We start from the raw sequence: 27,495 nt of genomic DNA, 5'->3' as shown, positions 1-27,495 counted from the left end.
ACCATACAAAAAGATAAACACACAATGGATGAAAGACCTAAATGTGAAACAGGAATCCATCAAAATCCTAGAGAACACAGGCAGCAACCTCTGGGACCTCGGCTGCATTAACTTCTTGCTAGACATGTCTCCGAAGGCAAGGGAAACAAAAGCAAAAAGGAACTATTGGGACTTCATCAAGATAAAAAGCTTTTGCATAGCAAAGAAAACAGTTAACAAAACTAAAAGGCAACCTTCGGAAAGGGAGAAGATATATGCAAATGACATATCAGATAAAAGGTTGGTATCCAAGATATATAAAAAACTTATCAAACTCAACACCTAAAGACAAATAATCCAACCAAAGAAGACACAAAATGGCCAACAGACACATGAAAAAGTGCTCAACATCACTTGGCACCAGGGAGATACAAATCAAAACCACAATAAGATACCACCTCACACCAGAATGGCCAAAATTAACAGGTCAGAATTGTTGTTGAGGATCCAGAGAAAGGGGAACCCTCTTACACTGTTGGTGGGAAGACAAGCTGGTGTAGCCACTCTGGAAAACAGCATGGAGGCTCCTCAAAAAGTTGAAAATAGAGCTACCTTACAACCCAGCAATTATTCTACTGGGTATTTACCCCAAAGATATAAAAGTAGTGATCTGAGGGGCATCAGCACCCCAATGTTTATAGCAGGAATGTCCACAATAGCCAAACTATGGAAAGAGCCCAGATGTCCATCGACAGATGAATGGATACAGAAGATGTGGTGTGAGTGGAACAGAGTAGAGAGCCCAGATATGGACCCTCAACTCTATGGTCAAATAATCTTCGACAAAGCAGGAAAAAATATACAGTGGAGAAAAGACAGCCTCTTCAATAAATGGTGCTGGGAAAATTGGACAGCTATGTGTAGAAGAATGAAACTTGACCATTCTCTTACACCATACACAAAGATAAACTCGAAATGGATAAAAGACCTCAACATGAGGCAGGAATCCATCAGAATCCTAGAGAAGAACATAGGCAGTAACGTCTTCGATATCAGCCACAGCCACTTCTCTCAAGATATGTCTTCAAAGGCAAAGGAAACAAAAGCGAAAATGAATTTTTCATCAAGATGAAAAGCTTCTGCACAGCAAAGGAAACAGTCAACAAAACAAAGAGGCAACCCACCGAATGGGAGAAGATATTTGCAAATGACAGTACAGACAAAGGTTGATATCCAGGATCTATAAAGAACTTCTCAAACTCAACACACACAAAACAGATAGTCATATCAAAAAATGGGCAGAAGATATGAACAGACACTTCTCCAATGAAGACATACAAATGGCTATCAGACACATGAAAAAATATTCATCACTAGCCATCAGGGAGATTCAAATCAAAACCACATTGAGATACCACCTTACACCAGTTAGAATGGCCAGCATTAGCAAGACAGGAAACAACGCGTGGTGTGGGTGTGGTGCAAAAACAATGAATTCTGTTATGCTGAAAAGAAATTAAAAAAAAAAAAAAGATGTGTGTGTGTATACACACACACACACACACACACACACACACACAAACAATGGAATATTACTCAGCCATCAAAAAAATGAAATCTTGCCATATACATTGACATGGATGGAACTAGAGAGTATTATATTGAACTAAATAAGTCAATCAGAGAAAATAATTATCATATGGTTTCACTCACATGTGGAATATAAGAAATAGTGCAGAGATCAAAGAGGAAGGGAGGGAAAACTGAATGGGAAGAAATTAGAGAGGGAGACGAACCAAGAGATACTATAAGAAACAAACTGATGGTTCCTAAAGAGGAGGTGGGTGGAGGGATGGGCATTAAGGAGGGCATGGGATGTGATAAGCACTGGGTGTTATATGCAACTGATGAATTACTAAACTCTACATCTGAAACTAATGATGTACTATATGTTGGCTAATTGGATTTAAATTTAATCCTCTGGTTATTCAACTTCCAAAAATCCTGCTGATGAGAAGAGGGTATCCTAGGTTCAATTCTCTTTTAATAAAATGCCTGCATTATCAGAATCACCCCAAGGATTTTTTTGTTGTTGTTTTTTAAATCCCTGGAAATTCTGATTCAGTCAGTCTGGAGTGAGGTCTTAGAATCTATTTTTAAAATTGTGCCAGGTGACTGATATACATCCAGATCTGGAAACTACTGCCCTAGATGAGTGCTGCTCAGCCCTATTCTAAATGTACATTAGAATAATCAATGTGGGATGGGCAGTAAAATAAATATAAATAACAACCCTTTACAGGGACCAGTGGTTTTTCAGTCTTGGCTGCCACAGAGAATCACCTAGGGAGCTTTTAATACTGCCAGTGCCCAGATCCCAGTCCAGGGCAACTAAACTGGAATTTCTAGGAGTGGAGGGAAGACATCAGTATTTTTTCGAATGTTATCCATGTGATTCCAAGATGGGGCCAGGGTTGAGAATCATTGCTCTAGATGAAGGGTCAGCACACTTTTCATGTAAATGGCCAGAGAACAGAGAATAAGTATTTTAGGTTTTATGGGTTATATAGTCCATCACATTACCTACCTGCCACTGTAGCACAAAGCAATCACAGACCATACATTAATGAATGTGCATAGCTGTACTCCAATAAACAAAATAAGCAGCCTGCTGAACTGGGCAGTGGTTTGCAGAATCTCTGTTCTAGATGGAGAACACACATATTCTGGTTACTGGAAACTGGACAGATATGTCCTTCATTGTAAATATTGGCATTTGAAATCACAGAATGAATAAAATAAATATATATCTCTTGGTATAGTTCCTGACTCAACAGGGGCTTGAAAAAGCAGTCTCATTTGATAAGCTCAAGACAGTCTCATGATCCAGATGGACTCCGGTTGTGCTGACAGAAGTAAGTTTGTGGACGTACATAGCCTCAAATCATTACTTAGGGACTGCTTTCTTGGGGATGATATGTAGCTAGAATATGATCAAGATGGGACCTAGCCCAAGTGGTTTCATTGCCAAACATTTAAGGAATAAACAAAGCAATTCTACACAAGCATTTCCAGAAAACAGACGCAAGGAACACTTCCCAACTCATTTTATGAGGTCAGCATTATCCTGATGCAAAACCAGAAAAAGAAATTACAGAACTTCCTTGACTTATGATGGGGTTATATCCCAAGGAAGCCATCATAAGTTGAAAATACCCTAAGTCAAAAATGCATTTAATACACCTAACCTAAAATTATAGTTTAGCCTAGTCTACTTAACCATTCTCAGAACTCCTATATTAGCTTAGAGTTGGACAAAAATCATCTAACACAAAGCCTATTTTATAATAAAGTGTTGAATATCTCATGTAATGTATTGAATATTGTACTGAAAGGGAAAAACAAAATGGCTGTCAGTGTGCTGGTTGTTTACTCTCATATTCACGTGGCTGACTGGGAGCTGCTGCTGCCCAGCATGGCGACAGGATCCTACCATGTACTGCTAGCCTGGGAAAAGATCAAAATTCAAAATTCCAAGTGCAGTTTCTACTGAATGCGTATCTCTTTCACATTATTGTAAAGTCAAAAAATCATTAAGTCTAACATTCCAAATCGAGGGCTGTCTGACGTGAAAAGTGAACTATTGTTAAAAGAATAAAGAAGTCAGGTTAGGTGACAACACTTTAACACTTCATGAAGGCAGGTCTCCATCTGGAGAGTGACAAAACGGTGGGGAAGGCAGAAAGGTTTCACAGAAAAAAAAGTAAGGAATGAGGAAATAAATAGAGAGCCTAGAGTCAGCCTGGGGATTGGCTGCCTGGATATACGGCATTTCCGGTAAGCAGGGCATTTACAGTGATACATTTCAATACTACAGACTAGTATCTCCCATGAACATAAACAAAAAATTCACAACAAAATATTAACAGATCAAGCAATATATGAAAAAGATAATACATCTGACCAAGTGGAATTTATTTGGAAAATACAAGGCTGGCTCAACCTTTGAAAATCACTTAATGCACCATACTAACAGACTAAAGGAAATTTAAAAAACAAAAACAAAACAAAACAAAACAAAAAAACACCACTCACAACTATATCAATAGATGCAAAATTTTTAAAAATTCACAGTCCATTCATGATAAAAAAAATTTCAAGAAACTAGGATCGAGCTGATAAAGGGCATTAACAGTAAAAATCTTCCATAAGATTGGGAATAAAGCAAGGATATCCATCAATTTTATATAAATTATACCTCAATAACCTTAAATTAAAAAGCCTAAATTGATGCCTTGAAGCCAGCACTAATATATGTTTGACGCCCTTGGTAAAGATATCATTCATTACCTAGCTTATCTTGGGAAAGCCGGTTAGGTAGCCAGTGAATAGGGAATTTACATAAGGAAACAAAAAATCCAAAGTTTCTGTCTCTCAAAGTATTTGACTTCCTCTTTCTATACCAGTTGTTCTCAGAGTGTGGTCCCTGGATTAGCAACATCACCACCACCTAAGAATTTGTTAGAGATGCAAATCCTCAGGCTTCAACTCAAACCTCCTGAATCACAAGCTCTGGTAGGGGGAGAGGGGCTCAATCTGTGTTTTTAAAAGTCCTCCCATGATCCTGATGCACAGAAAGTTTGAGAACCACTGTTCTACACGATACTAAGGACCTCCGGCATCTCAGCTTTACTTAGCGTGGCCTGTGTTGAATCCGATTTTGCAAACTATTAAAACTACATCTATCTTCTTGAGTTAAATGTATCTAAAATTATCTTGTATAAGGGGATCATACTGATATTAAAAAAGCACATTCGAAAATCCATTCTTTCACCTGTTCCGGAAATTTCTGAAGATGTAAATTAACAGTCTCGGAACTCTTCCTACATGTTAGATTTCTTCGGATTTGGCCTCCAGGGGGCATGCTGGGCTCTTAACCCTAGCTATGGGTTTGGGAATAGAGTGCCATAGAATGCCATGGCAACAGAGTAATTGTTTTTTTCTGGTAAATGGACACCCTCAAGTGAAAATTTCTTAAAAAAGAAACACCCTCCTTCTAAGTGAAGAAATTGCTTCCTTCCTCAATCATATACCCACTTAATTCTCAGGGTCCTAATCTGTGCTCCAATTTTCATACATCTGATCCCGAAAGGCAGTGACTTCAACAGCTGTGCTAATTCTGGAGCCTCAGATTTGTTCTGGCTAAGTACTATACCTGTAAGAAATGGCATTCTTTAGGCTTCTCTAGGTTGCTATGTGGATTTGAAATTGTTACTTATTTACTCCAAACTTTTCAATACAGCCAGAAGCAGCCACTCCGCCATCCTGACTTTTTCACATTCTTGTTGCCTAGAACCTTGCTGTAAATTGGGCATATGATTTCAAGTGGCCAGACAGGATAGCTATCTTACAACTGCCAGCTGAAGATGGCTAGATTTCCCACCTAGATTCACTGCCTAATCTAGCTTGGGTAACCAATTCCTACTTTCCACAATTCTCTGGGGATGTGTTCCCCATAACTCCAACTATCTGATGCCTATTACTGTAGCATTCAGAGATCCTGACCAGAAGCAACAAAATGTACTGTTTATCTTAAGCACACTGGATTCACTGGCATGCCAACACAGGCTCACAGCTTCAATAAAAAGCCAAAGAACGGGTAAGAAGGCAATCAGGAGCCAAAGAAAGCTACAGAGATAAAGCAAAGCAACACAGCAATAATCAAGCAGCACAAAAGGGCACTGCTTCTGCCAGGGATGACTCACCTCACTGTCATCCTCATGCCCTTGTGGAGTCCAAGTCCAAGGATTTTGACTGGGCGACTCAGGTCACATACCTGGTCCACAGGGCACCAGGAGCAGAAAGGCATGCCCTCTTAGAATTATAGAGAAGGAGGCACGCAGGATCTTTCCTCAAGACAATGCGCAGTGGAGGAAAGGTGATCCCCCTCAATAACTGCGATATACAGAACTAATGAATTGTTGAACACTACATCAGAAGCTAATGATGTACTATATGCTGGCTAACTGAACATAATTTAAAAAAATAAACAAAAACAAAAAACAAAAAAGAACTCAAGAGTGTTCAGAAAGTGAGAGTGAATAGACATATGAATTCTACAAAATGGAAGATGAAATAAAGGGTAATGGAATGCGGAATAAAGCTAGCCTTACCTATCTTTCCTCAAAGCTAAACCGTTACAGAATATTTAAAAAACAAACCAAGAAAGTCACCTTATTTTCAAAATGGCTAAAAAACAAAGGAAGTGTTATTTTTCCTGTCTTTCCTGTATCATATAAATCCACTCCTGAGTAACCAAATGGTAGATGGCAGTAAGTTTCCTTCTAAGTAAATATTTTGGCTAGAAAAGTGAAGAGGGAATGACAGTTTTAGAATCACCATTTTGCAATCCCTAATAAAGAAATGGATGTATGCACTGGGCATGGCTGCCCTTGCGTGTCCGGATCTCGTGACTTTCTCATGTGATCAGGCAAAACATCAGTAGTATCAAGTTTAGCAATGTTCCTTTCCCCCTGTAACTAACGTATTTCTTTGATCATAACTTCTTTGATAACTATAATTACGGTAACACTGAAACTAAAGTATCTTAAGTCTATTCAATACCCTGTGAAATAACAAATTAGGAATGCTAAAAATTACATCTAGTACTATAACCTCCATATAATTCTCTTTTCAAATTAAAGGTCTGCGTATTCATCAAAATGGTTAGGTTTAGGGGCACCTGGGTGGCAGTTGGTTAAGTGTCCGACTCTTGGTTTTGGTTCAGGTTGTGATCTTGGGTTCCTGAGACTGAGCCCCACACAGGGCTCTGTGCCGAGTGCAGCGTCTGCTAGTTTCTCTTCCCTCTCCCTCTGCCCCTCCCCACCTCATGCACTCTCTCTCTCTAAAATAAATAAAATCTTTTTTTTTTAAGATTTTATTTATTCATTTGACAGAGAGAGAGATCACAAGTAGGCAGAGAGGCAGGCAGAGAGGGGGGAAGCAGGCTCCCCACTGAGCAGAGAGCCCCATGCAGGGCTTGATCCCAAGACCCTGAGACCATGAACTGAGCCGAAGGAAGAGGCTTAACCCACTGAGCCACCCAGGTGCCCCAATAAATAAACTTTAAAAAAAAAAAAAAATGGTTCCGTTTAGGGCATCAAAGACAGATAGGGATTTTAAACTTTTGGAATCTCCTCCATAAAGATAGAAAAATAAATGGGGGGAAACTTGGTTTTAGAAAAATTTGTCAGTCCATAATCTAGATGAAATACTGACACAGTTTCTCAAGACTCCTGTCCCCAAAAACCAGATTAAGTAATTGAGGCAAAGATTTTTCACAGATGCTCGAACCCTGGATGAGAGGTTCTTAGGGAACAAGACATACACAAGGTCCCAAATTACTATTTCACCGATTATTTATTAGTTGTAAAAAGGAAAACTGTACTCATACAATAGAAAGTTCTGGCAGCCACCACCTGTTAACCAAGTGATCATACTGAGCAACAGCAATCAATGAGACAACCTAACATTTTATGGCTCCTGATGTGATGCAGTTTTAAGTACCTACCACTACATTTGTAGACTGCTTCTATTTTAGACTGAATCTCTACAGGAGAAAATAAGGCAATCTGATAATAGGTGAATCTCCATGATTATGTTGGATGTTTTGTATTGTTTGTTCAGTTTTTCTCTAAGTTTGAAAGTTTTCAAAATAAAAAGCTGGTGAGAATATAAGTTATGTTTGTAACATTTCCACATAAATACAGAAAACAAACAAAAAGGGTGGTGTAAGTCTTAGGTTAAAATCAATCCATCTCTCCAAAAATAATAAAGCCCAAGCAGAGTTGAACCAGAATTCTGCCTGGTCCTTCACTGACCCAGAGCCATATCCTCTGTGACCTCTATTTTGTCACAGAGATGAACAATATAGCTTCTTCCTGTCTCTGCTAGGTCAAGACACAGAAAAGAAGCAAAAACACAAAGTACAACTGACAAAGCACGTCTACCAGCTCCAGAAATAAATTCGAGATCTGGAAGTAAACTCTAAATTTTCAAAACTTGATTTATCTTTAAAAGAAAAAACATGTTAAAGTTCCTTTTACTTTTTCAATCAGGAAATAAAACAAACCCTGCTGAAATTTGATTCAAAAACTAATGAATGGTATGTTCATATTCTTTAATATGACTTTAAGGATCTACAATAAAATAAACAAAGTACAGGTTTAAGTAAGCATTTATTGCACATGAAGGAATCTAAATTTGTTTTGAAATCATGAGCTAAATTCTAAGTTCCATGAAGTCACACCATTTTTGTCTTCTTTTAATTGAAATAGCAAGTCAAAATTTAGTTTATACTTAGATTTTATGTGTTTGATAAAAAAACATTTAACCAATTATAAATTCCAGTGGAAGATTATACACAACACAGTCTGTTTTTCAAAAATAATCTACTTGTTCAGATCATCTTTAACATTCTTGAAATGTCTGCACTCAAAGGAATAACAAAATATAGGGGAGCTCTGGGTTATACTTATGTGTACTCCTGAAAGAGGCTTAACACTCAATGCAAAAGACAAAATTATGAAAAATGGCCACCCTTTCATCTTTATTTTGTACAAATGGTAGGAGAGAAAAGGTCTGTTCATAGTGAAAGCCATCCCACAGTGTGTGTATGCCAAATGGTGCTTACTTTTTTGCCAGCCCCCCAACACTTCCGGACAATAAAAGCTACAAATTCCTTTATTCTCATACGTACTGGAAGGCTTAATACAGAATTAGATGGCACCCTCATTAGGTATGTTTCTATCCTTTAGTGTGAATTTTGTCATTTTAATCTTAATAAAATGAATTTTAACCAGCCACCAATCTATGAAGTTCCTCATGAATCCAAAGCTGTTTTGCATTCAAAACAGAAACAAGGAAAATAGTAAACTAATTCTTTAATAAAACCACAGCATCTGAAAGAAAAAAAAAAAAAACCTAGAGTTTGACACCTAGGCACATAACTCAGATCTGTAGCTCTTACAAAGGAACCCAAGTAACACCAACTTCAAGCACAGAAAGACTGAAGAGATTAAGAAATAGCAAACTTTTCAGCACAGAAATTAACTGATGCTAATGACTATTGCTAATATAGAGGCAAAAGCAAGCAAAGAGGAAAGCAAGCATAAGAATCGTAGGTTCTGAGGCCTGGAAAGCTTTTCAGAAGTAATCCTGGGATCCACCCCAGACCACTCCTGTTGGAATTTCCAGGATTCAGACCCAATACCAACATTTTTTCTACAAGATTCCCAGGTGATTTTGTATGGATCCAGGGATAAGGGTCACTGGTATAAATACAAAGAAAGTATAAAAGAGGAAAAGGAAAGAAAAAGCAAAAAGACCTTCAGAAAGCACTAATCACAATTACCAACTTCTGTTTAAAGGAACAGCTTTTCTCCTTAAAGCATGCTCATTAATTTCACAGTACCCTCTACTGGTAAGGAAGGATACACAGTAAATTCCAAATGATCACAGATAATATTTAGGCAAAAATTTTCATGTGTCAGTACTTTTAATGTTGTGTACATCAAGTTATAGTAAAAAGATGACTATAAACAACATGCAGGCCCTCTATTTTCATGAACAGCACAAGAGATTACAGTAAACCGAGTTTATATTCCACCATCAAGTGTGGTTCTCCCATTAGTTCACTTTGTGACGGGTCTGAAAACAAACAAAAACAAACATATTAAAGATTCTCAAAAAAAAAAAAAAAAGATAAATTCAATGATACTACTCACATGAAAATCTAGAGTAGGCAAAACTGACAGAAAAGAGACTAGTGGCTGCCTAGTGGGGCCAAAGGTAGGTAAGTGACTGCAAAGGGACCAAGGAAACTTCTGGGGTGATAAGCATTTTATATCTTGACTGGGGACACTTACACAGCAGTACACATTTGCTAATATTCACAGAACCGTACACTTAAAACGAGTACCTTCTATTATGTCAATTATATCTCAATACAGTTGTTAAAAAAAAGCCAACAACAGATTGAAAAAATTCTCCTTTTTCAAAATTCAAGCCTTCCAGTGGCTTCCCAGATGACTCTAGGAAATAATCTCTAATTAAAAGATTGAGCAAAAGTCTCTTAATCTAGTTTGCAAAAACATTTTATTTCTATTGTTTTGTGCTCTGTTACATATTATATACACATACACAAACATTAATCAGAATTCAAGACCAAGAAAATCTTTAAAATCTTCACTATCTTGTTTTTAGAGAGCAATCAGACAAAGTCTATTCTAACTGAACAGTACACATAAGGGAGCTTTTAAAATTAATGGCAACAGTAAGCTTCCAAAAAACAAACAAAGCCTTTTTCTGTTTCTGCCCCCATTTGGATAAAAAGCCAATGAACTGTAAAATCAGTTTGTAAAAATAAATAACCATCCATATTAAAAATTACAGGTCTGGATGATTCCTCACTGATCTCCTCAGAGACTAGAGATTCTTGTGTCACATCAGTTCAGCAATCTACACACTCACTTTCTACACTCATCACACAACAAAGTAGCCTTAGCAACAACTGCCCCTGCTATCCTCATTAACAGCAGAGTAACTGCTATATAAAAGGCATTCAAAATCTAAACTTATTAAAAAAAAGTCTCTACCATGAGTACAAAGAATAGGCAAAGATGTTTGCTTATAGCACTGTTTTGTGTTAAGTGAAAAAAGACGGGCACCCGAGTGGCTCAGTTGGTTGAGCGTCCAATTCTTGATCCAGTTCAAGTCATGATCTCAGGGTCATGAGATTGAGCCCAAGTCAGTCTCCGCACGGAGCCTGCTTAAGGTTCCTTCTCTCCCTCTCCCTCCCCCAACCCACTCACACACACCTCTTTCAAAAATTAAATTTAAAAAAAAAAAAAAAAGTGAAAAAAGCGTCCAGCAATAAATGCACTGATGTATAATACATACTTTAAGATACACACAGTACGCCAGTCGCATTAAAAAAAAAAAAAACCACTAAGCAATGCCGAATATTTCTGACTATATATATTAGTATATATGTATATATGTATATACTGACTATATACATTAGTATATATGTATATATATATACATATATATAGTATATATGTATATATATACTATATATATACTATATAGTATATATATAGTATATATATAGTATATATATATAGTATATATATAGTATATATATGAAATATATATATATTTATATATATATAAATATAAATATATATATAAATATATATAAATATAATATAATATATAATAAATATAAATATAAATATATATATAGTATATATATATATGAAAACACAAAGAAAAAAGTCTGGAAGGAAATATACCAAATGAAAACAGCAAGTAACTGAAGAATAGGGAAGACAAATGGGTGTGGGGGGAATCATGGAAGACCCGAGTTTCAAATATAATGTTTTAAAGTGTTAAACAAAGAATACATTAATTTTTATGACAACTTTCTTTTAAACTCTACTTTAAGCTCTGACTTTAATGCACTGCATGCTTATTAAATAAATCACTTACACCAGAAAACAACACACCACATCAGCAAGGCAATGGCCTATGGTTCCAGCACCTGCTCTGCCGCTACCTTGCTGTGAGAGACCAAGAGGGAGGACTGAGCCTCTCCATCAGTCTGTTTAACCACCTTAAAGTGAGGGAACTCAAGTAAACAGAAGACCCCTTTCAGCATTAAACGTCTAGTTTTGACTTTACTATTGTCCCTTCTCCTTATAAAATGTGCAGATTTTTCTTGGTCAAGTACTTCCCGGATGAGTAAGCAAAACCCTATCACTTCCAACACTTACCTCAAAACCCCTCTGCCATATGGGCCTTCTTAACACACTCTTATTGTGTGCTGGGAGATAATTCTCTATGGGTCTCTCAAAATTCTGTCTTAGATACACTGCCTGCCTTTGTTCTAGACTCTCTCTCCAAAATTGTTTCTGAAGTGAACCCCCTAAGAAGACAAAGATCACGACTCTTCTGGAGCACAGAACAGAAAGACTTAATGCCTATTATAAAAGATTCAGATGTCCTGATCTGGGGGTTCCTCTACCTGTAATAAAATACACCGTATAGGTGGTATCACCTGACCCTCTTCTTGCTACTCTGTGGGAGCTAGAGCTCAGGGAACCAACAGGAAAGCTGATACCCCAGCTACTGCTGCTGCTGTGAGTAATAAACTGTCCTTTGACTCCAGGAGTCTTGTCTTCTGCCAGGATCTATGAAACCAAGGCAAGCTAACTAGTTAGCTTATAAATAAGAAAACATCTTAAAACCCTTCAGAGTTCTTCAGCTGTTCTCTCAGGTTATAGACCTTTAACATATTGGTTGCTTCTTCTGCCTAAAATATTCTTCCCTTTACTTTCTGATTAACTAATTCACACATTTTTTAGGAAATCAAGTTATCTGTCATATTCGGAGAAGTGCCTGCCTCTCCCATCCAACAACAAACTCTACCACTATCCCTTTTTATTCCTAGAATTTATCAAAATTCATAATTATATATTTAATTTATCTGTGTAGTGTTTACCTCCCCACATAGAAAGCACAGTTTGTCTTGTCACAATTGTATATTTAGAGCCTAGTCCAGTGCCTGACACATAATAAATGTTTGACTGAGTAAATACTTAACAAGCACCTCTCGCTTTCTTTATACAAAATTACAGGAGTTGATTTTTAAATGAATGTATTTTTATAACTAATTTAAAGACAAAAATATAGCGACAAGAACTATCACCTTGCTAATTTAAAATGAAATGTAAGTTCAATGTAAAAAGTTTAGGAATTCCAGATTTCCCTGCATCCAAAAAGCTCCCTCAGGAACGATTCTCAAAGGGGAGGATCACCAGACTTCTGCTGTGTCCACAGCATTTCCTTACTGGACACCAGCAGCCAAGCAAAGCTACTATAATTTAATCCTGTTGGGTTTTCTGTTTCTCCTGAACTGCTGGGGCATAATGAACAGATGCAATACTTAACAGAGTTATATTTGTTTATCTTCCCCAGAACCAGAAAAAACAGAGGATGCTGTTTGGATTGTTCTTACTTAAAAATTATTTATCTCATCTATAATAAAATTATTCAAGGAATTTTGTTTAAAATGACAGATTCTGGGCGCCTGGGTGGCTCAGTGGGTTAAGCCTTTGCCTTTGGCTCAGGTCACAGTCTCAGGGTCCTGGGATTGAGGCCCGCATCGGGCTCTCTGCTCGGCGGGAAGCCTGCTTCCCCCTCTCTCTCTGCCTACTTGTGATCTCTCTCTCTCTCTATGTCAAATAAATAAATAAAATCTTTAAAAAAAATTTTTAAAAAAATGACAGATTCTTCTTTCCTGTTCACCACCTATAGAAAGCACAAAAACTCTCTGAGGGTGGGAGCTATTTTTTAAAGAAAACATTTCTGACTTTTCCTAGTCATTTTAAAAACTCGTCATATCCCACAAATATTTTGAATACTGAAACAAAAACCATTGTTTAAGCTACCCTTGTAATACTGAATTAGATTCACACATCAGACTATAATTGCAGGACATGAAATGAAGGACTATCATCAACTGACTGATAAAGACTACAACCTCAAAACTCCATAAATTTCACCTTTAAAACCAGTTAAAGAACAGTTATTACCATTGAATTTTGTCTTATAGCAATGAATAAACATAAGGGATCAATCCAATGAGCTATAAGCTCCATAAGGGTGAGGATGCTATCGGTTTTGTTTGCTTCCATTGCCCTGTACATTATTAGGGCTCCATAAAAGGTGCTGAATGACACTTACCATTAAGAATATCTTCAAATCCAATAGTCTCATCATTACCCCTCAAAATATCCAGTGAAAGGTTTGAGCTTGGAAGAAATGGAAGACGCTGAACCTTCATGAAAAATATGAAAGGGCAAAATAAGAGAAAACCAAGGGGAGAAAGAAAACAATATATAATCTAATTTCATGCTCCTCGTTCTTTACATATAAAATTCGCAAAGCTACAAATAAAACACCAATATTACCAGTGGTAAAAACACCAATTCGTATTTTAGACCCAAATCAATTTTTTAAAATTCCTTAAAACTTTATTCAAAATATATAAAGACACTGAAAATTAGTTTATTAACACTTAATAATCCCATCAACTTTGCATATATTTTGGGGCTTGGCTTCTGTCCCAAGAAAACCACAGTATACACGTGATGAAATGCAAAACCCCAGATCTAACGTCGTATCTATTTCCTAATAAAAGTGGGATAATCAAACTCCTGAAGAAATTCCAACTCAGTAAAAGCATTATTCTTAGTAAACTGATTACTTCACTTTGTATGTTATTTTGTATTGTCATTATAAAAAATGTAAGTTATGACCCTTAAAACAGTTTGGCTAACCAGAAAGGAAGACCAAAGTCACTTGTGGGGCCTTTAAAAAACACAGTACCATTCTGAACTAGTGTTATCTACCTTTCTCAAGTGTTAAATATATACAGTGCAGACCAAAATGTAAGTACACAGTGGAGCAAACACAGGCTGCGGAGTCAGAGACCTGGAATCAAACTGTTCTACTACTTAAAACACTAGTTACCTGATCTGTCTCACCGTCAGCTTCCTCACCTGGGAAACAGGTTAATACCACCTTCCTCTCAAACATGCCAGATGATATGGTGTAAAGGATGTTTATAGTATAGTCATGGGCATATACTTAGTATTCAATAAACTTTTATACAGCCAAATGAAATTTTCAGTTTTTGTGTTGTTAGCTGTCTAGCAGTCATAATCGGAAACAATGCAGATTACTTTGGATATTGACAAAAGAATGCCAAGAGTAATACGCGGTCCATACTACAAGATACTAGTATTTTAAAATAATCATAACTCTGAAATCTAAGGGTGCTGTTAAGATAATTTCCCCAAGAAAATATATCCAGACTAAAAATATTTTTAGTTACTAATGGCCTATAGTGTTTGGGATGAAAAAAATTCTCTAGGTTGTCAAAATTTTAAAAAATATTATTTAAAATATACATATATATTTTTATTTATATTTACTTATAAATATATATACACACACATACACACACATCTCTCTTTCTTTCTTTAAAAGGAAAGTAGGGATGACAGAGGAAGAAACAAAAATGAAGCTTTTAAGTTAAACCAGAGAGTAAGGGCCTGGCAGGTACAGTTTGATCAGATATAGCCCTGAGAAAGGACCAAAAGCAGGGATGAGCAGACAGCTGTTACACATTCCCATAAGCAAGAACTGCAGTAGTACAGGGATAAGGGAAAAAAGGGAGGGAACAGAATTTTGGGCAAAGATTTCTGAATTAAATGGGATTAAAATTTTAGGGCTGATACATGAGTCATTAAGTAGCTGGAATGTGAGCAGCAGAAAATCAAAGCGAAGCTAGCGATTCTGTGCCACATTTGTGTCATTTCAATCTTCGAGGAACCCTAATAACCACACATTGTTGTTATGGTTAACTCCATTTCACATTAAAAACAAACAAATGGGGGCACCTGGGTGGCTCAGTGGGTTAAAGCCTCCGCCTTCGGCTCAGATCATGATCTCAGGGTCCTGGGATCGAGCCCGGCATTGGGCTCTCTGCTCAGCAGGGAGCCTGCTTCCTCCTCTCTCTCTCTGCCTGTCTCTCTGCCTACTTGTGATCTCTGTCAAATAAATAAAATCTTAAAACAAACAAACAAATTATCTGAGGCTCACTAACTTATTTAAGTTCTTAAGACTAATAGATGGTGGAGCCAAGATTCACATCTAGATTATTCTGACTTAGAGCCACACACGCTCTTTTAGAACTTGATCTTTGGAAAAAAGTTTTGAAACAGCTTCCACAATGACTTAGCTAACATAGTTGATGACATTAGTAGAATGTACTGAAAAAAACACAGTAGTAGGAAGGACACATATAAAAGCCAAAAGGTGAGAGAAAAACTGAATCAGGATATGCAAGTAGTTTTAGGAGGCTACGAAGTATGGTGGAGAACAAGGAGAGACCAGTTCATGGACAGAGCCATGTTAAGGAGCTGAGTTTTAATTTGAGGGCAAAGTGAGGGGAATGACATGGTCAAATCTGTGTTTTATAAAGATTATTGTGGCTAGAGCATCTACAATGGTGGGAGGACAGCAGTGATCCAGACGAAACACAGTAGGCAATCAAAACCAATGTAGTAGCAGTGGTGAGAACATGTAATTGACTAGATGAAGGGAGGTATGGGTGGAGGGTAGGGATGTGGTGCAGGATGAGATAACCACAGCTCATGCTCCAATCTCTGCCTCAGGAAGCAACCTATTCATATGTGATACAGAGTATGTGAAAAATAATGAGTTGTTCTGTACTTAGACATGCGAAATTTGAAGTGCCTGTGGGACTTCCAATGGAGAAGTCTATAGGTTTATAGCTCATGAGAATTAAAACTTGGGAGTCATCAACATATAAATGATACTTGAAGTTATAGGAATAGAGAGGAAATAACAGGATGAAAATAGGACTGGAGATGGGAACAAAAAAAACAGAATTTCAGGGTGAGAAAAAAGCAAAAGGAATCTATGTGGCAACCCCAGAGAACAAGGTTTCAGAGATGAAGGGGATATGTCCCTTTCACATAGGAAAGTGTGGTGTCCTAAAAGCCAAGGAAGGGAAGGAGTCACTGGTGTAACATACCACAGGGCGATCAAACAAAAGGAGGGCATACAGATATCCACATTGTTTAGGAGCAGCTTCACTGGTGCGATGGGAGCCAGAAACCAGTGGGTTGAGTGAAATAGTAGGTAAAGGAGTATACAAATGGAGGCAACTTTAAGGCGCTCAACCTGCAAAAGCACAATTAGTGAGAGAGAAGGTGCTATAAAGGGACTGATAGAAGTTTTGTTTTAAGAGATAAAAAAGGTTAGAATGAATGTAAACACTGCTGATGAGTCTGAGCAAGTAGACAAAGAGGATGAAGCTATCAGCTATAGGAAGAATCCATGAAAAGGGAGTTCCCTGACGTAGTGTGAGATGACAGAATCCAGAGCACAGGTCAAGGCAGGTCTTACATACTTGGAAGGACATTTTTGAAGATCTTATTCCTGAGCAACAGGTGCACTCGGCTACATACAAACTGCCTACATATAAACATACAACCACATGCATACTCCTAGAAGCATTTCAAATTCAATGTAGCCCTCCCAAAAAGAGAAAACCATGAAAGTAGATGCAGAGAAGTTTTGGCACCAAGCTCATAATCTGAAGTTTTCCACGTAATGTCTTCTTTTTTCTCTATAAAGTAGAAATCAAGGTCATATCCTGGAAAGGGGCAAAGTAAAATCGACTGCAGAAAAAGTAAGGGTTATGGGGCTAGTCCTGGAGAAGAGTCCTTCCAATCCACAGCAACACACATGTGGAAAGCGTCATAACTGACATCCATAAACTCACCTGCTGCACTGCCTTGAATTCCATTTGCAATTTTAGTGGAGCAAACAGACCCTGGATGTTTCTTAGTGTAGAAAAATTCATTTTATCTTGGTTGAGCTGAAACTACAAAGGCAAACAATGTAATTTTGAATGTTACATGCAACATTCTGCTTTCAAAACAGCACAAATACGTATGTAGCACAACACTTAAAGAATTTTAATATCCATAAATGAAATTAAAACGAAGTACTTTTATTAATTTTGTCAATAAATTTTAGAACATAAATGTCTGTTTTATCCAGCATGCACATGTACTTCACCAATGTAAAATTATCACCTAAAATTTGGATTTATAAAACTGATAAATGAAGGAATGTTTTTCATATTGAAAAAACATTTACAAAATATTTCAGTGTTTTTTATTAGAATTACCACAAAACTGTACAACAAAGGAAAGGTATAAATGAGATCTAGAAACAGTTACATACAAGTGACAAAAATAGTGAGTTTCTAAGTATGCAAGTATGTAATTCAAAAGATTTCACAAAGGAAATAGTCTAACCCATGATACCACCCTGTTAATTAAGTACAATGTTTAAACTCCACTTGTTGGGGTAATAGATTCCCAAGTGGCAGGGAGACCTAAAACTCTAAAGTTTGTCCAGTTTGTATTGGGTGCTACTAAGCAATTTTTTTTCTAGAATCATACTTTTACTAAACACTAATATTACTTCTAAAAAACTGACTGCAATCTAATGTACTTTAGGCAAAATGAATCAACTTGACCCATGAATCCTAATCTAGTTTCCCAAAATGGGTAGTGGATATGATTTGCAGACTGCTACAAAGGTCTGTCCAAGTTAAAGTACTTACAGTAAGATAAAGTGACCTCTGTGATCAATTTTTATTATACTACATTCTCTTGATAAGATTTTAGGTCACGGGCAGGGGAAATAATTTTGATCAAAAACCTACTAAGAGATTAGTGCCCACTTAAGACATGACCAGGGGCCATATACATTAAGTCTAAGATAAGGTACCCCGTTACATGGTTTTTAATTACTTTAGCTAGAGTACAAAATTTTAACGGACAGTCCTTATTATGGGTATATAATCTGAAGTTCTCACTGAAGGATTTCTGTTAAATATTGAGCTATCCTCATAAGTAAATACAGTTTTATGTAAAAAAATCAATTTTATAAACTTTGATGAATATGCCCATCTTTTAACATGATGTCAAACTATAATTATCAATCAACATGTATTTAATTATTAGCAACCACAGGCAAAATGAGAATTCAGCTTGGTGGCAACATACCACAAAACAGTCTGCCATAGAGGAGGTAATATAATCGAATTGGGAAGACATTACATATAGATCAGGGCTTCTCAACCCTTGGCACTACTGACATGGTGGGCTACACAATTATTTGTTGTGGTGGATGGGAACTATCCATTACATTGCAAGATGTTTAGCAGTGTCCCTGGCCTCCATCCAATTGATGTCAGGGGACCAAAGACCCTTCTCTCCCAATACTACTTGTGACCGTCAGACATTCCAAATGTCCCCTGGAGGAGGTAAAATCATCCCTAGCTGAGAACCACTGGTATAAATAAGGATGGTCATCTTCCACCACTGTCACTACTACAGCTCCCGACCATGGAGAGCTACTGTAAGCCAGCATATGCCAAGGCATGGGCTATCACTAACTCCATTTTACAGATGAGGAAACTAAAACTTAAACAGAGATGAAGGAATTTGCCCAAGTTCACTTAGCTGCTAAGTATGGTGTCAAGAATCTACACCTACATAGTTCAATTACACAACCCATGCCAAAGGACTTATAATAGTAAGTGGCACAGAATTTCAAGAGACTGCCATTAGCTGGTTAAGTGATTAAGAGACTACACAGAAGCAGCTGATGTAAACTGAGTCTCAAATGATCTATGCAATTTTTAACTCTTCATCACCATTTGGGCCAGTGTCACATGTAACTGCTCAGAACTGAATCAATATTCCAAATCTAATGGCCAGGCTAATACTTGCGAAAATGAGAATGTAATCTCCCTTGATTTGAGCCCCATATTACTAGTAACAACACTGCACCATCTTCCTGAAGTAGTAAGATACTTCTTTCTTCCTGCTCTGAATGTGTATTTAGCAAGTCTTTGTCTTCAGAACATGTATACAGGATATACCCTCTTTGGGTATATACTTCCCTAAGTATTAACCTGGTTAATACTGGTCCACAGCTATTCAAATGTCTGCTCCTCTACAAAGCCTCCCAGCAGCTCTCTGCACAGGTGGCTGCTCCACCTTGGTCCTCTATACCATTTTATGAAGCCCCTATCCACTGCTTGTCCTCCCATTAAATTTTCAGCCCCTCAAGGGTGGGGATTATGTCACACTCATCTGTGTACCTACTGTGCCTAGCAAGAGAATACGACCCTCAGTAACTTGGAGATGCAGGGCTTGAGAAAGAGGTCAAGGCTAGAGATATGGACCGGCAGTCAACAGCAAAAATGGCAGAGGAAAATTATAAAGGAAAACAGGGTCATCAAATGAGGAAATATTATGAGAGGAATGGAAAGGGGGATTGGTCTTTAGAAATGTCCATATAGGGGTGCCTGACTGGCTCAGTCGGTAGAGCATGGGACTCTTAATCTCAAGGTCTTGAGTTTAATCCCCATGTTGGGAGTAGAGCCTAATTAAAATAGTCCATAAAAAAGACAAAAGAAGAATGTGTAGAAAAGAAGCCTTAGTGAAGCAGTTTAATGATAATTCAAAGCCTGCTCTATAAGGATACTATAAGGACTCTTAATCTCAAGGTCTTGAGTTTAATCCCCATGTTGGGAGTAGAGCCTAATTAAAATAGTCCATAGAAAAGACAAAAGAAGAATGTGTAGAAAAGAAGCCTTAGTGAAGCAGTTTAATGATAATTCAAAGCCTGCTCTATAAGGATACTGACTTCATGGTCAAATGCTCAACATTAAAATTATCTTAATAAATGAAATTATGTATTACTAAAAGTATATTCTTCTACTAGAGGATAAAAATAAAAACATGGATAACATACATTTTTTTCTGATAATTCAAGAGGATGACTGGGCAAAAGTTCATTTTTCACACAAGGAAGGCTGAAAAAAATATTTAAAAGTAAGATTATAAATCACTCAATTGCATCTATCAACAGGTATAACTGGTATATCAATAGGTAAAACGGAATGGCACAAGGGAGTTTTTAGGAACAATGACACTTCTGTATCTTGATTATGGCAGTGGTTGCAGATTGATATATTTATTAAAATTCGTATTACTGTGAATTATAATGAATTATATAACACTTTTTAAAAGGTCAAATTTACTATATATGATAAATGTTTTAAAACCTATCAATTAGGGACACCTGAGTGGCTCAGTTGATTAAGTGTCTGCCTTCAGCTTAGGTCAGGATCCCAGAGTACTGGGATCAAGTCCAGAATCCGGATCCTTGCTCAGCAGGGAGCCTGCATCTCCCTCTGCTTGTGCTCTCTCTCTCTCAGACAAATAAATAAAATCTTTTTAAAAAGTAGCAATTATATATACTAGTGGTCAATTCAGTAGGGTGAACCCTTCGAAAAACAGTGTTAAATGATGACCTACGTCTGGAAGAAATTTAACAAAGTATGTTTAAAATTACTGTTATTTGATGACATGCTTCCTATATTATATAAAAAAATCCAGCGGCACCTGGATGGCTCAGTCAGTTGAGTGTCCAACTCTTGGTTTTAGCTCAGGTCAAGATCTTGGGGTCGTGGGATTGTGCCCCACATCAAGCTCTGCACACAGTGAGGAGTCTACTTGAGGATTTGCTCCCTTCCTCTCTCCCTCCCCACACTCACATGCCCTACCCTGGAATAAATAAATGAATGGAATCTTAAAAACAACTACACCTGGGCGCCTGGGTGGCTCAGTGGGTTAAAGCCTCTGCCTTCAGCTCAGGTCATGATCCCAGGGTATTGGGATAGAGCCCCGCATCGGGCTCTCTGCTCAGCGGGGAGCCTGCTTCCTCCTCTCTCTCTGCCTGCTTCTCTGCCTACTTGTGATCTTTGTCCGTCAAATAAATAAAATCTTAAAAAAAAACAAAAAACTACACCTCTTTTGTTCAGGTCTATGCATATTCAATATTTAATGTATTTTTAATAAATACATGCTGAACAGTATGTTTGACATTTACTAAGTACCTACTATATAAGGTAATACATTATTAGAACCAAGTCACTGGTCTTTAACACTCTAGATACATAAAGAGGACTATGCTTATTGCCAAAATGGGATTTGAGAGCTGAAAAGAACCTGCAACAATCATTTATTGCACACTGTCTTTGTACAGAACATTATCCTAGAAGCAGAATTTGAAAATGGTCGTGTTCACAGCAATCTTAAAGTCTAACCGGGAAGAAAAAGGAGCATTTTATGTGGAAAAAATATATATACGTATAAGAAATCATCAGAACCTGGTTACTGACTAGTTTTATGAATTTGATTATACCATACCATAAATCAAATTATATCTCCAATTCCAAAGACTATAAACTGCATCTTTCACTAGAAAATGGAAAGACAATAATGAAGCATTAGGTCTGTCCCCAGACACCACCATCAGAATGACATTTTATTATAGTAAGACCAAAACACCTTAAAGTTACATATAAAATTCAAAACTTTAAAACAGATGTTTACAGGGGTAGGCACTATCCTTATATGATTGAGTAGAAAAGCAACCTGTCAATAAGTACCAGAAATTGAGACCTAAACATATAGAAACATGGAGAAAATCAAAGGAAGGGGTACAACTGTGTGCTGAAGCTAGAAAAGTAAAGTAACGGCAATTAACACTTACTGCGGGCTTACTAATGTCAGGGACTGTTCTAAATATTTTTCATGTATTAACTCTTTTATTTCTCAAAATGCAATTTATACTATTAACAGCCCTATTTTACAGATATAGCTATTAACACATAGAGAATTAAGTTAACCTGCCTGAAGTCACACATCTAGTGAAGAGAAGAGCCAGAATCAAAACCCAGGCATTCTACTCCTGAGTAGGCTCTTAACTACTGTGTTCTAGTTTCTCGCAGAGAAATTACTCCAGTAGTTAACAAGGACACAAATGGCTCTCCAAGTTAGCAGTAGCAAAAAGAAGAACCCTACCAAGTCATGCTACTGGGTAACAGCTCCTTGAAGCATGCCCTATCCTGGCAACCTACTACTGTTAAGACTTTCTCTATTACAAAAAGCATCCACTCCCACCCTCCCCAAGTCTAAGGTATACTATTTGCTATGTCCCAAATTAAATATATATTTATGGTATATCAAAATAGTTAAAGAATACTGTCAAAAAGAATTCACAGAAACATTTTATTGTAACAAAGTCAAAGTCACAATTCCCCCATATACCCTTTTCGAAGAAGATCATGACTTTCAAAAGGTCCACTTGCTGAAAGTTCAGTAACCGGAATACTGTCCTTTAACTGAGATCCAAGTCCTCTGGCATTCTACAACACAAATAAAAACACTATTAAATACAAAAAATGTTTTAAAACTCACACTGAACATCTACATAAAAAACACTGTATAAGCACTAGACAAAAAAAATAAAGTCTCTGCCCTCAAAGGGCCCACAGTCTAGACAATTATGATGAGCCTTTACATTATGGTAGAATGATTATACACTGCACATTAAATAATATCAAATTTGGGGGTAGGAAGGAGTCCTGATTGATCTCTGAATACTGTCATACTGAAAGGCATTCCAGGAAAAAAGAACATGGGTAAAGGTACAAAAATATAAATAAACAAGCTATAAGCAGTTTGACATGACCAGCTAACTACATATCAAGTAAACCAAAGCTGGCAAAATGAAAAAAACAAAAAGACTTAAACATGCAAAGAAATTCAGGTTTTATTCTGAAATTGATAGAGAGCCTCTGAGGGTTATGAGAGGATCAGATTTACTTTCAATGGAAAGATCCCTTGCTTAGGTTGGAATGACTAGCACAGAATGAAAAGAGTCGAGGATAGAATCCTGGGGAATACAATTCCTTAATGAAGAACAAGAAAGTAGGATTAAGAACAGGCTAGCTAGAAAATGTGGTCACAGAAGCCAGGGGAAAAAAGAGAGACATTCAAAAGTATTTGGTCTTTAGAACAGGGTACTACCAATGAAAAATCAATCTAGTCAGTACATTATAAACAAAACCAAAGAAGAACAAAGACTCCCAGTATATCTGGTATTGGTTTATTATCACCCTACGCATCTATACCATAAAACATTTGATCACCAAATATTTATTAAACATCTACTATGTGGCAGGTACTCTGGTAGCTGCTGAAGATATACACCTACCTTCCAGGGTTTAGTCTAATGAAGATAAATTAAACAAGCAAATAAATGCAATAAACATTACAACAGGTAAAACACAAAAGCTGATTTCTAATCACTTGTTGCTCAAGTACAACATTGCTGTAATTCTGCAAAAAATGTAAAACAGCTACAGGTAGTTTGGTATCCCCTTACACTATTATAGGAGAAACTACTCTGAGAAACCAGCATTTTAAATTGATTTCTTAATTTATCTGTGTATTTTATGTTGTCAGGTACTTTATCCTGTTCAGAGTTTCTTCCATCTACCATTCTACTTCAGGATCTCACACCTGGATAACTTTAATAGCACTTGATGGGGTCTTGCTGTCTCCAGACTTTTCCATTTTCTACTTCCGCAAATCAAGGTTTTCCTAAAACGTACAATATCTACCACCAAGCTGTTACAAAACCTTTCACTGATTTGCCAATGTCTTCTTTGAAAAATAAGTCCAACATCCTTAGCCTGGAAATCAAGAACCTACAAAACAGACTCCCTTACAGAGAAGTCAAGGTTGATCAGGAAAAGAATGTGGAACCTAGAGCAACTGTCTCTAACCCACTATGTGACTATGATCAAGGCATACAATCTCTCTGGCCCCTTTTACTCATCCCTCCAGGTGCCTGAACTCTTTCCACATCTAGAGTTATATGACTGTACCTTCCAAATATATCTCCTGGTACTTTCCCACATAAACATTCTCCTCTCAGACTGCTTTGTTATAAAGCAAGAGAAGAAAAGTTTCTTCTACACACAAAGAAAAGGAGAATTCGGATTTCTGGGCTTTACTGTTATGATTTCACCCAGTTTCCTTCTGTAAAATATCAGGATTGGTACCTGATGTTTCTACTAACGCAGCAGAGGAAAACAAATCTACGAAAAGTTAAGTACCACTAGACCTCAAAGTGTTTATAAAACCTCTTCACAATGACCAGCAATATTACCAACAGAAACTTTCCAGATTTAGATGGCCTAATATCAGAGTCAGGGGCCGCGGCCATTCAGGAGTCTTTCCCACGCATCCCAATTTTAAACTTAGAAAGATAGAAAGTGGGTGGGAGTGGGGAGGATGCACTAACAATACTGACAAACGGGGAGTAACAACCGTCTCGATTTTCCCCCCTCCAACTTCTGGCATACTACAGGTTCCCCAAAATGTCTGTAAAAGTGAGAGATAAAAAGGAGACTTTATAGCTGGGTTTGTTAGCAAAGCAGTTCCGCGGTCTGGGGTGAGTGAGGAATTCGAGGGCTCTGGGACCCCAAGGTTTGCCCCTCATGGGAAGGGTAGTCAGTCGGCGCCGCCGCAGCACACACCACAGAACAAGGCTGCCCTTTCCGATTTGTCCTTGCCAGCTCGGCGCCAACTATGGGGAAGGGACCGGGGCGTGCTGGGGGTCTCCGGGTTGAGAGGGCGCACATCGAAAGAAACAAGTGAAGGAAATGAAGCCGAAGCGCTCCTCGCGCTTCGTGCCGGAGCCCAGCCCGGACGACAGCCCCGAAACCCCCAACCCCGTGACTCGACAGATCATGGCGCCCGAGGCCGGCCTCATCCTCCCGCCGCCGCCGCCACCCCGGGACGAGATAGGAGGAGGAGGCCCATTTCTCCCGGGCCAGGGTCCCGAGCCCGCCGGGAAATCAGGTCGTGCAGGGTCTCACTCACCATCTTCCCTTGCTCTGTGAACAGCCTCTCAGCCCCGTTACCGTCAGCCGGCCCCGCCGCTCACTTCCGTTTCCGGGGTCCCCCCCCCATCCGCCGGAAGTGCGTCCGTCCGGGCGAGGAAGGAAGGAGGGCGCGGGGCGCTCGTAGGGAGCCGCGCGGGGCCGGAGCTCCCACGCTTGAAATCCCGAGGGACCCGGGGCCAAGGGCGCAGTAAGGGTGTGGGCTGGGAGGAAGGCGGGGTCGGGACGAGACGGGCCGGAGGGGAGGGAAGACGAGGACCTCCGCTTGATTAATAAGCATCTGCCGTTGGTACAGTATTTGGAGATGGGCAATGTGCTTTGGTAGATGCGTCCCCTTATTTAATACAAAAGCTCGTTAAAGTGGGTACTACATTTTTCGTGGGGGTAAACCAAGCATAGGTGGAATGAATACTTTGCAGTCTTTGAGCTAATAAGGCAAACGTAGAACACGAGGCTTTGCCAGTTTATTTTTACACATCATATATTCAAGACCTGCTATGTTCAAAATCCTGTCCCAAGGCCAAGAATACAGAAATGAATCTGGCTGCTGTGGTTCCTGGGCTAGAGGAGCAGCGAAGTTGGTGGGGGTGGGGGGAGGGGTGACATCGAATGAAGTATGGTTGATAATTACAGACATATATTGGGATTTTATTTATAGCAACACAGTTCTAAGTGCTTTACATGAACGATCTCCTTTAATCCCTTCAATCATCTTATGAAGTATGTACCACTGTAGTCTAATTTTACGGTCAAGGAAAGCAAGACAAAAGAGGTTAAATATACTGAAGAACCCATAATCCATATATATAATGTGGTAAAACACTCTGTCACCGTATAATGGAGGTGACTTAAGGAATTCTTGGGCTGATAGTGAAAGGATAGAAAGAACTCATTTGGGATAGGAGAATATATGAAAACATCACTGGCATTTGCTTAGGTAAAAAAAAAAGTGGGAAAGGAGGTATGTAAGGCTGAAGTTCAGAAAGTAAGGTAGAGAGTAGTGGGAGATGAGGCTGTAAGTAGATGGAGGCAAGTTTATTATGGAGGCCTCTGTGCCAGTTAAGGATGAGGCTTTAAGAAGCCATTGAAGATTTTCTAAGGAGGGAGGCTATGGTCAGATATGTTCTGTATATCTACAACTATGGTCCTACAACCTTGAAGTACCAGGGTAGTCCAGATTTCGAATATTCTGCACTGTTGTCCTTATCTTCTGTCTCTGCATATCTACCTTGAGATGTGAGTTTGAATGTTTTATTTGCATCTTATTCCTTACACTCAGTTCCATCTAAGGAGCAATTTTAAAACTGCAACTCTTAAAAACAAATCACTTTAATGTTGATTCCTCATGATTGAGTTATTAAATTTTTGTTGAGCTTATAATTCTGGAGCTAAAGAGAAGAAATAGCCATTTCCCTATACTTGAGATGCTTTTATTTTCCTTAGGGAGTAGACATGGTAAGTAAATGTGGTAAATGCTTAATAGAGAAAGGGAGTTGGATCAGGAAGTGGTTGGGAACAGGGAAAACAGGCTTTTGAGGAAGAGGAAATGTGGAAAGGCAGAGATTTGCCAAACAGCATGTTGTAATGTGGACAATGAAGTTTTCCATGTGTTTGGAGTTCTGGGGGAGGAGGGGAACAAGATGAAACAAGATTGGAGGGATTGGTGGGGGTAAAATAAAGGGCCTGTATGGTATGCTGAAGTTTGGGTCTCTTTCTTTCTTTCTTTCTTTCTTTCTTTTTTTCTTTTTTCTTTCTTTCCTTCTTTTTTTTTTTTTTTTTTTTTGAGAAAATAGGCAGTGATGGAGGCCTTTTCACAAACATTTGACATAAAAAACAAAATTCTGGCGGCAGCATGAAGAATATACTGGAAGTGGGAGAAACTAGGAACCAGGATACCATTTAGAGTATTGCAGTAGTCCACAGAAGAGATAGGGTAGAAAGGTATCACAGCACATTGCAGAGACTTTGAGAAGCAGTGAAAAGTAGTGATGGACCTTAAGAAATACTAG

The 27,495-nt window shown here is 38.1% G+C and overlaps 1 protein-coding gene across 1 annotated transcript; it reads right to left on the bottom strand.

Annotated features, from left to right (window-relative positions):
• Positions 1–9,516: 9,516 nt before the first annotated feature.
• LOC123925209 (proteasome maturation protein) lies at positions 9,517–25,615 on the bottom strand. Its single transcript, XM_045978421.1, has 6 exons — positions 25,467–25,615; positions 22,842–22,939; positions 20,479–20,539; positions 17,423–17,524; positions 13,789–13,882; positions 9,517–9,687 (listed from the first exon to the last, which is right to left on the bottom strand). Exons 1-6 carry the CDS (start codon positions 25,467–25,469, stop codon positions 9,620–9,622), a joined length of 426 nt encoding a protein of 141 aa, XP_045834377.1. The 5' UTR covers positions 25,470–25,615; the 3' UTR covers positions 9,517–9,619.
• Positions 25,616–27,495: the final 1,880 nt, after the last annotated feature.

This window comes from Meles meles, chromosome 14 (assembly GCF_922984935.1).
Source record: "Meles meles chromosome 14, mMelMel3.1 paternal haplotype, whole genome shotgun sequence".
Classification (NCBI taxonomy): Eukaryota; Metazoa; Chordata; class Mammalia; order Carnivora; family Mustelidae; genus Meles; species Meles meles.
Note: the sequence above shows the minus strand (reverse complement) of the source record. Positions and strands in the feature narration are given on the sequence as shown.